General features: G+C 50.0%; 1 protein-coding gene across 5 annotated transcripts in view; it reads left to right on the forward strand.

Moving 5' to 3' along the window:
- rabgap1l (RAB GTPase activating protein 1-like) overlaps positions 1 to 13,061 on the forward strand; it is a 249,462-nt gene that overhangs the window by 192,970 nt on the left and 43,431 nt on the right. Inside the window, exon 1 of one of the 5 annotated variants that reach the window (XM_056275890.1) lies at positions 9,989 to 10,300. The exons of the other annotated variants lie outside the window; for them this stretch is intronic. Coding sequence (XP_056131865.1) covers positions 10,187 to 10,300 — 114 coding nt within the window. The 5' untranslated portion in view covers positions 9,989 to 10,186. Of the gene's footprint in view, positions 1 to 9,988; positions 10,301 to 13,061 lie in introns of those variants that run through there. 5 annotated transcript variants of the gene reach the window in all.

Genomic DNA, 13,061 nt, shown 5'->3' on the forward strand with positions numbered 1-13,061 from the left:
GTTTAAATACCCCCACCCCCACACACACACACAGTCATACAAACATAAAACATGTTTAAATACCCCCACCCCCCACACACACACACAGTCATACAAACATAAAACATGTTTAAATACCCCCACCCCCACACACACACACACAGTCATACAAACATAAAACATGTTTAAATACCCCCACCCCCCCACACACACACACAGTCATACAAACATAAAACATGTTTAAATACCCCCACCCCCCACACACACACACAGTCATACAAACATAAAACATGTTTAAATACCCCCACCCCCCCCCACACACACACAGTCATACAAACATAAAACATGTTTAAATACCCCCACCCCCCACACACACACACAGTCATACAAACATAAAACATGTTTAAATACCCCCACCCCCACACACACACACAGTCATACAAACATAAAACATGTTTAAATACCCCCACCCCCCCCACACACACACAGTCATACAAACATAAAACATGTTTAAATACCCCCACCCCCCCACACACACACAGTCATACAAACATAAAACATGTTTAAATACCCCCACCCCCCACACACACACAGTCATACAAACATAAAACATGTTTAAATACCCCCACCCCCCACACACACACAGTCATACAAACATAAAACATGTTTAAATACCCCCACCCCCCACACACACACAGTCATACAAACATAAAACATGTTTAAATACCCCCAGCCCCCCACACACACACACAGTCATACAAACATAAAACATGTTTAAATACCCCCACCCCCACACACACACACAGTCATACAAACATAAAACATGTTTAAATACCCCCACCCCCCACACACACACAGTCATACAAACATAAAACATGTTTAAATACCCCCACCCCCCACACACACACACAGTCATACAAACATAAAACATGTTTAAATACCCCCACCCCCCACACACACAGTCATACAAACATAAAACATGTTTAAATACCCCCACCCCCCACACACACACACAGTCATACAAACATAAAACATGTTTAAATACCCCCACCCCCCACACACACACAGTCATACAAACATAAAACATGTTTAAATACCCCCACCCCCCACACACACACAGTCATACAAACATAAAACATGTTTAAATACCCCCACCCCCCACACACACACAGTCATACAAACATAAAACATGTTTAAATACCCCCACCCCCCACACACACACACAGTCATACAAACATAAAACATGTTTAAATACCCCCAGCCCCCCACACACACAGTCATACAAACATAAAACATGTTTAAATACCCCCACCCCCCACACACACACACAGTCATACAAACATAAAACATGTTTAAATACCCCCACCCCCCACACACACACACAGTCATACAAACATAAAACATGTTTAAATACCCCCACCCCCCCACACACACACACAGTCATACAAACATAAAACATGTTTAAATACCCCCACCCCCCACACACACACAGTCATACAAACATAAAACATGTTTAAATACCCCCACCCCCCCCCACACACACAGTCATACAAACATAAAACATGTTTAAATACCCCCAGCCCCCCCACACACACAGTCATACAAACATAAAACATGTTTAAATACCCCCACCCCACCACACACACACACAGTCATACAAACATAAAACATGTTTAAATACCCCCACCCCCCCCACACACACACAGTCATACAAACATAAAACATGTTTAAATACCCCCACCCCCCCACACACACACAGTCATACAAACATAAAACATGTTTAAATACCCCCACCCCCCACACACACACAGTCATACAAACATAAAACATGTTTAAATACCCCCACCCCCCCCCACACACACACAGTCATACAAACATAAAACATGTTTAAATACCCCCACCCCCCACACACACACACAGTCATACAAACATAAAACATGTTTAAATACCCCCACCCCCCACACACACACACAGTCATACAAACATAAAACATGTTTAAATACCCCCACCCCCCACACACACACAGTCATACAAACATAAAACATGTTTAAATACCCCCACCCCACACACACACACACAGTCATACAAACATAAAACATGTTTAAATACCCCCACCCCCCCCACACACACAGTCATACAAACATAAAACATGTTTAAATACCCCCACCACCCACACACACACAGTCATACAAACATAAAACATGTTTAAATACCCCCACCCCCCCACACACACACAGTCATACAAACATAAAACATGTTTAAATACCCCCACCCCCCCCACACACACAGTCATACAAACATAAAACATGTTTAAATACCCCCACCCCCCCCACACACACAGTCATACAAACATAAAACATGTTTAAATACCCCCACCCCGCCCCACACACACACAGTCATACAAACATAAAACATGTTTAAATACCCCCACCCCCCCCCACACACACACAGTCATACAAACATAAAACATGTTTAAATACCCCCACCCCCAACACACACACAGTCATACAAACATAAAACATGTTTAAATACCCCCACCCCCCACACACACACACAGTCATACAAACATAAAACATGTTTAAATACCCCCACCCCCCACACACACACACAGTCATACAAACATAAAACATGTTTAAATACCCCCACCCCACACACACACACACAGTCATACAAACATAAAACATGTTTAAATACCCCCACCCCCCACACACACACACAGTCATACAAACATAAAACATGTTTAAATACCCCCACCCCCCACACACACACAGTCATACAAACATAAAACATGTTTAAATACCCCCACCCCCCACACACACAGTCATACAAACATAAAACATGTTTAAATACCCCCACCCCCCCACACACACAGTCATAGAAACATAAAACATGTTTAAATACCCCCACCCCCCACACACACACACAGTCATACAAACATAAAACATGTTTAAATACCCCCACCCCCCCCACACACACACACAGTCATACAAACATAAAACATGTTTAAATACCCCCACCCCCCCCACACACACACAGTCATACAAACATAAAACATGTTTAAATACCCCCACCCCCCACACACACAGTCATACAAACATAAAACATGTTTAAATACCCCCAGCCCCCACACACACACAGTCATACAAACATAAAACATGTTTAAATACCCCCACCCCCCACACACACAGTCATACAAACATAAAACATGTTTAAATACCCCCACCCCCCCCACACACACACACAGTCATACAAACATAAAACATGTTTAAATACCCCCACCCCCCACACACAGTCATACAAACATAAAACATGTTTAAATACCCCCACCCCCCCACACACACAGTCATACAAACATAAAACATGTTTAAATACCCCCACCCCCCCCCACACACACACAGTCATACAAACATAAAACATGTTTAAATACCCCCAGCCCCCCCCACACACACAGTCATACAAACATAAAACATGTTTAAATACCCCCACCCCCCCACACACACACAGTCATACAAACATAAAACATGTTTAAATACCCCCACCCCCCACACACACACACAGTCATACAAACATAAAACATGTTTAAATACCCCCAGCCCCCCACACACACAGTCATACAAACATAAAACATGTTTAAATACCCCACCCCACACACACACACAGTCATACAAACATAAAACATGTTTAAATACCCCCACCCCCCACACACACACACAGTCATACAAACATAAAACATGTTTAAATACCCCCACCCCCCCACACACACACAGTCATACAAACATAAAACATGTTTAAATACCCCCAGCCCCCACACACACACACAGTCATACAAACATAAAACATGTTTAAATACCCCCACCCCCCACACACACACACAGTCATACAAACATAAAACATGTTTAAATACCCCCACCCCCCCACACACACACAGTCATACAAACATAAAACATGTTTAAATACCCCCACCCCCCACACACACACACAGTCATACAAACATAAAACATGTTTAAATACCCCCACCCCCCACACACACACACAGTCATACAAACATAAAACATGTTTAAATACCCCCAGCCCCCCCACACACACACACAGTCATACAAACATAAAACATGTTTAAATACCCCCACCCCCCCCCACACACACAGTCATACAAACATAAAACATGTTTAAATACCCCCACCCCCCCACACACACACAGTCATACAAACATAAAACATGTTTAAATACCCCCACCCCCCACACACACACAGTCATACAAACATAAAACATGTTTAAATACCCCCACCCCCCACACACACACAGTCATACAAACATAAAACATGTTTAAATACCCCCAGCCCCCCCCCACACACACACAGTCATACAAACATAAAACATGTTTAAATACCCCCAGCCCCCCCCCACACACACACAGTCATACAAACATAAAACATGTTTAAATACCCCCAGCCCCCCCCACACACACACACAGTCATACAAACACATACATACAACACACGTGCACCTGTTGTAGCAACTGTCGTTTACATAAAGAGGACAATACAAGATACTAGAGGAAGAGAGACAGACGGACAGACAGGCGGACAGACAGGCAGACAGACAGGCAGACAGGCGGACATAGGAGTCCGAGACCAGGAAATGCAGGCCTTGGAAGAATGTGAGTTGAAGGCTCAAACAGGTGCTCTCTTCTATCTCTTCCATCTGTCTGTCTGCACGCCTGTCTGCCTGTCTGTCTGCCTGTCTGTTTGCCTGCTTGTCTGTCTGCCTGTCTGTTTGACTGCTTGTCTGTCTGTCTGTCTGCCTGTCTGTTTGCCTGCTTGTCTGTCTGCCTGTCTGTCCGCCTGCTTGTCTGCCTGTCTCTCTGCCTGTCTGTTTTGCCAGTCTGTTTGCCTGCTTGTCTGTCTGCCTGTCTGTCTGCCTGTCTGTTTGCCTGCTTGTCTGCCTGTCTCTCTGCCTGTCTCTCTGCCTGTCTGTTTTGCCTGTCTGTTTGCCTGCTTGTCTGCCTGTCTCTCTGCCTGTGCACTTGCGCGCGTTTGTGTGTCACAGTCACTCTAAAAACAGCATGAAAGATGCAACCAGAGGCTAGTCCTCTGTCTGTAGCTGGTGTGTGTGTGTGTGTGTGTGTGTGTGTGTGTGTGTGTGTGTGTGTGTGTGTGTGTGTCTGTGTGTGTGTGTGTGTGTGTGTGTGTGTGTGTGTGTGTGTGTGTGAGTTGAGATCTTGGGGGGAGGAAGTGTATGGAACAAATCGGAGAGCTTGAGAGAGTGAGGGAGTGGTTGAGTGAGACACAGAGCAGCAGATATCTTTCCTGCCAATCCGATGGCGTACCTAGTGCCCCCAACGGGACCACCGAGTTGTGCGGCCCATTTCCCTACACCCCCACATACTTCTCCTGCACCCCCACATACTTCTCCTGCACCCCCACATACTTCCCCTACAGCCCCACATACTTCCCCTACACCCCCACATACTTCCCCTACACCCCCCACATACTTCCCCTACACCCCCCACATACTTCCCCTACACCCCCCACATACTTCCCCTACACCCCCCACATACTTCCCCTACAGCCCCACATACTTCCCCTACACCCCCACATACTTCCCCTACACCCCCCACATACTTCCCCTACACCCCCCACATACTTCCCCTACACCCCCCACATACTTCCCCTACACCCCCCACATACTTCCCCTACACCCCCACATACTTCTCCTGCACCCCCACATACTTCCCCTACACCCCCCACATACTTCCCCTACACCCCCACATACTTCCCCTACACCCCCCACATACTTCCCCTACACCCCCCACATACTTCCCCTACACCCCCCACATACTTCTCCTGCACCCCCACATACTTCTCCTGCACCCCCACATACTTCCCCTACACCCCCCACATACTTCTCCTGCACCCCCACATACTTCTCCTGCACCCCCACATACTTCCCCTACACCCCCCACATACTTCCCCTACACCCCCACATACTTCTCCTGCACCCCCACATACTTCTCCTGCACCCCCACATACTTCCCCTACACCCCCACATACTTCCCCTGCACCCCTACATACTTCCCCTACACCCCCCACATACTTCCCCTACACCCCCACATACTTCCCCTACACCCCCCACATACTTCCCCTACACCCCCCACATACTTCCCCTACACCCCCACATACTTCCCCTACACCCCCACATACTTCCCCTACACCCCCACATACTTCCCCTACACCCCCCACATACTTCCCCTGCACCCCCACATACTTCCCCTACACCCCCACATACTTCCCCTACAGCCCCACATACTTCCCCTACACCCCCACATACTTCCCCTACACCCCCACATACTTCCCCTGCACCCCCACATACTTCCCCTGCACCCCCACATACTTCCCCTACGCCCCCACATACTTCCCCTACAGCCCCACATACTTCCCCTACACCCCCACATACTTCCCCTACAGCCCCACATACTTCCCCTACACCCCCCACATACTTCCCCTACACCCCCCACATACTTCCCCTACACCCCCACATACTTCCCCTACACCCCCACATACTTCCCCTACACCCCCACATACTTCCCCTGTACCCCCACATACTTATTCTGCACCCCCACATACTTCTGCACCCCCACATACTTCTCCTGCACCCCCACATACTTCCCCTGCAGCCCCACATACTTCCCCTACACCCCCACATACTTCCCCTGCACCCCCACATACTTCCCCTACACCCCCACATACTTCCCCTACAGCCCCACATACTTCCCCTACACCCCCACATACTTCCCCTGTACCCCCACATACTTATTCTGCACCCCCACATACTTCTGCACCCCCACATACTTCTCCTGCACCCCCACATACTTCCCCTGCAGCCCCACATACTTCCCCTACACCCCCACATACTTCCCCTGCACCCCCACATACTTCCCCTGCACCCCCACATACTTCTTCTGCACCCCCACATACTTCTTCTGCACTCCCACATACTTCATCCATCAACGCTCCCCTACACCCTCACATACTTCTCCTACACCCCGACATACTTCCTCCATCAACGCTCTCCTACACCCCCACATACTTCTCTTACACCCCCACATACTTCCTCCATCAATGTCCAAATCCGATCAACTCCACTGCTAAGCAGCTTAAAAGAGCCAAGGAATTCACTGGCACCTCGACTTGATGAAGGCACGCCTCCCTCGCTGGCGGTGGATTACGGCAGGAATTTGAATTTCTCAGCCCGTTAAACACATCGGGGAGAGCCGACGCCTCAGGATGAATGGTGTCTCCGCCGGGTGTCTCCTCCTCAACACAGACACACCCAGCTTCCATCTGAGGTTTCTACATGCTCCCCCATAATCCCTCTGAAGACTCCACCTGATCACAGTTGGCTCAGAGAGGCGAAATGGTAGAAGGACCTTACAGAGACAGAGAGAGAGGGAGACACTGAGAGAGAGAGGGTGGGGGAGAGAGACTAGGAGAGAGAGAGAGAGGGAGGGGGAGCGAGTGAGAGCGAGAGGGAGGGAGAGAGAGGGAGGGAGATGGAGGTGTGTATACAGACAGAGGTGTGTGCTGCTAGATGGAGGATATGAGGCATTGCCGTGGACACAGTTGATGCACCCCTTTGAGAGGGTTTTAGGGGAGGGGCTTGTCCTCATTACATCAGAATGATTGACAGACATATTTCAGTTGGCTTGTCGGGGTCCTGACAGAGGACTGTGGGTTCCGGCAGCAGCCAGGACAGACCAGGGAGTGTTCTGCTGGGACAGACCAGGAAGTGTTCTGCTGGGACAGACCAGGGAGTGTCCTACTGGGACAGACCAGGGAGTGTTCTGCTGGGACAGACCAGGAAGTGTTCTGCTGGGACAGACCAGGAAGTGTTCTGCTGGGACAGACCAGGGAGTGTTCTGCTGGGACAGACCAGGAAGTGTTCTGCTGGGACAGACCAGGAAGTGTTCTGCTGGGACAGACCAGGAAGTGTTCTGCTGGGACAGACCAGGAAGTGTTCTGCTGGGACAGACCAGGGAGTGTCCTACTGGGACAGACCAGGGAGTGTCCTGCTGGGACAGACCAGGGAGTGTTCTGCTGGGACAGACCAGGAAGTGTTCTGCTGGGACAGACCAGGAAGTGTTCTGCTGGGACAGACCAGGGAGTGTCCTACTGGGACAGACCAGGAAGTGTCCTGCTGGGACAGACCAGGAAGTGTCCTACTGGGACAGACCAGGAAGTGTTCTGCTGGGACAGACCAGGAAGTGTTCTGCTGGGACAGACCAGGAAGTGTTCTGCTGGGACAGACCAGGAAGTGTTCTGCTGGGACAGACCAGGGAGTGTCCTACTGGGACAGACCAGGGAGTGTCCTACTGGGACAGACCAGGAAGTGTTCTGCTGGGACAGACCAGGAAGTGTTCTGCTGGGACAGACCAGGGAGTGTCCTACTGGGACAGACCAGGGAGTGTTCTGCTGGGACAGACCAGGAAGTGTTCTGCTGGGACAGACCAGGGAGTGTCCTACTGGGACAGACCAGGAAGTGTTCTGCTGGGACAGACCAGGAAGTGTTCTGCTGGGACAGACCAGGGAGTGTCCTACTGGGACAGACCAGGGAGTGTTCTGCTGGGACAGACCAGGGAGTGTCCTACTGGGACAGACCAGGAAGTGTTCTGCTGGGACAGACCAGGGAGTGTCCTACTGGGACAGACCAGGGAGTGTTCTGCTGGGACAGACCAGGAAGTGTTCTGCTGGGACAGACCAGGGAGTGTCCTACTGGGACAGACCAGGAAGTGTTCTGCTGGGACAGACCAGGAAGTGTTCTGCTGGGACAGACCAGGGAGTGTCCTACTGGGACAGACCAGGGAGTGTCCTACTGGGACAGACCAGGAAGTGTTCTGCTGGGACCCGCGCTTCTTCCGCTGTTGTGACATGTTCACTTTCTGGATGACGAGTCTTTGTGGTTGATCTGAAATTGCCAACACTTCCTCTGTGTGACACACACACACAAACACACACACTCACACACACACGCACACACGCACACACACACATACACACGCACACACACACACACACACACACACACACACACTGAGGAGGTGTTTGGAGCCGTTAGAGGAAATTAAGCAGAGTTGATCTGCACACAGCGACACACACAGAGCAACACACACAGCGACACACACAGCGACACACACAGAGCAACACACACAGCGACACACACAGAGCAACACACACAGCGACACACACAGCGACACACACAGAGCGACACACACAGAGCGACACACACAGCGACACACACAGAGCGACACACACTGAGCGACACACACAGAGCAACACACACAGAGCGACACACACAGAGCAACAAACACAGCGACACACACAGAGTGACAGAAACCTGCAGCACAACCCAGCAGAGACGTCAGACAGCAGCTCTCACAAACGACGGGGAGCGAGAAGAAAAGAATATCTATCCTCCTTCATCGTAGTACAAGGAGAGAGAGAGAGAGAGAGAGAGAGAGACAAACAGGTGTGTTGTTCTCCTTTGTCCTCTCCTCGGGGGCGGGGCCTCCTGAGAGGAGCGGCAGAGCTCTGGGCTCTCACACTCAACTTGTGGGCTGCACTGCTCGCTCCTCTCTACTCGCTCCTCTCTACTCGCTCCTCTCTACTCGCTCCACTCTGCTCACTCCTCTCTACTCGCTCCTCTCTACTCGCTCCACTCTGCTCACTCCTCTCTACTCGCTCCTCTCTACTCGCTCCTCTCTGCTCACTCCACTCTGCTCACTCCTCTCTATTCGCTCCTCTCTACTCGCTCCTCTCTACTCGCTCCTCTCTGCTCACTCCACTCTGCTCACTCCTCTCTACTCGCTTCCCTCTGCTCGCTCCTCTCTGCTCGCTCCTCTTTGCTCACTGCTCGCTCCTCTCTACTCACTCCTGTCTGCTCGCATCTCTCTGCTCGCTCCTCACTCCTCTCTACTCGCTCCCCTCTGCTCGCTCCTCTCTGCTCACTCCTCTCTGCTTGCTCCTCTCTGCTCGCTCCTCTCTACTCACTCCTGTCTGCTCTCATCTCTCTGCTCGCTCCTCACTTCTCTCTGCCCGCTCCTCACTCCTCTCTGCTCGCTCCTCTGTGCTCACTCCTCTCTACTCGCTCCCCTCTGCTCGCTCTTTGCTGCTCGCTCCTCGTTAGAGGAGCTGCTCGGCCAGCAGGAGGCAGGATGATGGAGGAGGTGTCTATCACAGTGGCGTACGATGCTCACGTCATCAACCAGCTTGGTGAAGATGACATCCTGGCTGACATGGTAGCTCACTCCAAACCCCCCAGACCTGTGGTAGGTCTCTCTGCTGCCTGCCTGTCTCTGTCTGCTACTCTGTGTGTGTGTGTGTGTGTGTGTGTGTGTGTGTGTGTGTGTGTGTGTGTGTGTGTGTGTGTGTGTGTGTGAGCTCTGCACATCATCTTCAACTTACATGTTTCCTGCCATGGAGAGTTGGTTAAGAGATAAGGGGTGTGTGTGTGTGTGTGTGTGTGTGTGTGTGTGTGTGTGTGTAATTTGTATGTCTGTGTGCATGCACACACAGTTGTGTGTAGTCTTTGAGCTTACAAAGCTTTGTGTGTTCCTGTTCTTCGTCGTGTTTTTGTGTGTCTGTGAGTGTAATAGCTAACCTCGTCACAAGCTGCCAATTTGCTCAATTACAGATGTATTTTTGAATCAATGGGAATCTTTTACTTGTGTGTGTGTGTGTGTGTGTGTGTGTGTGTGTGTGTGTGTGTGTGTGTGTGTGTGTGTGTGTGTGTGTCCATTTTGCTGAACCGTCTTTTCTTGATTTGTTCTTTACATACACACACACAGTGTGTAGTGTGGTACATCAGGACAGTGTGTGGTGTGTAGTGTGGTACATCAGGACAGTGTGTGGTGTGTAGTGTGGTACATCAGGACAGTGTGGTGTGTGTAGTGTGGTACATCAGGACAGTGTGTGGTGTGTAGTGTGGTACATCAGGACAGTGTGGTGTGTGTAGTGTGGTACATCAGGACAGTGTGGTGTGTAGTGTGGTACATCAGGACAGTGTGGTGTGTGTAGTGTGGTACATCAGGACAGTGTGTGGTGTGTGTAGTGTGGTACATCAGGACAGTGTGGTGTGCGTAGTGTGGTACATCAGGACAGTGTGTGGTGTGTGTAGTGTGGTACATCAGGACAGTGTGGTGTGTGTAGTGTGGTACATCAGGACAGTGTGGTGTGTGTAGTGTGGTACATCAGGACAGTGTGGTGTGTGTAGTGTGGTACATCAGGACAGTGTGGTGTGTGTAGTGTGGTACATCAGGACAGTGTGGTGTGTGTAGTGTGGTACATCAGGACAGTGTGTGATGTTTAGTGTGGTACATCAGGACAGTGTGGTGTGTAGTGTGGTACATCAGGACAGTGTGGTGTGTAGTGTGGTACATCAGGACAGTGTGGTGTGTGTAGTGTGGTACATCAGGACAGTGTGGTGTGTAGTGTGGTACATCAGGACAGTGTGGTGTGTGTAGTGTGGTACATCAGGACAGTGTGGTGTGTGTAGTGTGGTACATCAGGACAGTGTGGTGTGTGTAGTGTGGTACATCAGGACAGTGTGTGGTGTGTAGTGTGGTACATCAGGACAGTGTGGTGTGTGTAGTGTGGTACATCAGGACAGTGTGTGGTGTGTGTAGTGTGGTACATCAGGACAGTGTGGTGTGTAGTGTGGTACATCAGGACAGTGTGGTGTGTGTAGTGTGGTACATCAGGACAGTGTGTGGTGTGTGTAGTGTGGTACATCAGGACAGTGTGGTGTGTGTAGTGTGGTACATCAGGACAGTGTGTGATGTTTAGTGTGGTACATCAGGACAGTGTGTGGTGTGTAGTGTGGTACATCAGGACAGTGTGGTGTGTGTAGTGTGGTACATCAGGACAGTGTGGTGTGTAGTGTGGTACATCAGGACAGTGTGGTGTGTGTAGTGTGGTACATCAGGACAGTGTGTGGTGTGTGTAGTGTGGTACATCAGGACAGTGTGGTGTGTGTAGTGTGGTACATCAGGACAGTGTGTGATGTTTAGTGTGGTACATCAGGACAGTGTGTGGTGTGTAGTGTGGTACATCAGGACAGTGTGGTGTGTGTAGTGTGGTACATCAGGACAGTGTGGTGTGTAGTGTGGTACATCAGGACAGTGTGGTGTGTGTAGTGTGGTACATCAGGACAGTGTGTGGTGTGTGTAGTGTGGTACATCAGGACAGTGTGGTGTGTGTAGTGTGGTACATCAGGACAGTGTGTGATGTTTAGTGTGGTACATCAGGACAGTGTGTGGTGTGTAGTGTGGTACATCAGGACAGTGTGGTGTGTGTAGTGTGGTACATCAGGACAGTGTGTGGTGTGTGTAGTGTGGTACATCAGGACAGTGTGGTGTGTGTAGTGTGGTACATCAGGACAGTGTGTGGTGTGTAGTGTGGTACATCAGGACAGTGTGTGGTGTGTGTAGTGTGGTACATCAGGACAGTGTGGTGTGTGTAGTGTGGTACATCAGGACAGTGTGTGATGTTTAGTGTGGTACATCAGGACAGTGTGGTGTGTAGTGTGGTACATCAGGACAGTGTGGTGTGTAGTGTGGTACATCAGGACAGTGTGGTGTGTAGTGTGGTACATCAGGACAGTGTGTGGTGTGTGTAGTGTGGTACATCAGGACAGTGTGTGGTGTGTGTAGTGTGGTACATCAGGACAGTGTGGTGTGTGTAGTGTGGTACATCAGGACAGTGTGGTGTGTAGTGTGGTACATCAGGACAGTGTGGTGTGTGTAGTGTGGTACATCAGGACAGTGTGTGGTGTGTAGTGTGGTACATCAGGACAGTGTGTGGTGTGTGTAGTGTGGTACATCAGGACAGTGTGGTGTGTGTAGTGTGGTACATCAGGACAGTGTGGTGTGTAGTGTGGTACATCAGGACAGTGTGGTGTGTGTAGTGTGGTACATCAGGACAGTGTGTGGTGTGTAGTGTGGTACATCAGGACAGTGTGTGGTGTGTGTAGTGTGGTACATCAGGACAGTGTGGTGTGTGTAGTGTGGTACATCAGGACAGTGTGTGATG

This window comes from Lampris incognitus, chromosome 3 (assembly GCF_029633865.1).
Source record: "Lampris incognitus isolate fLamInc1 chromosome 3, fLamInc1.hap2, whole genome shotgun sequence".
NCBI classification, from domain to species: domain Eukaryota; kingdom Metazoa; phylum Chordata; class Actinopteri; order Lampriformes; family Lampridae; genus Lampris; species Lampris incognitus.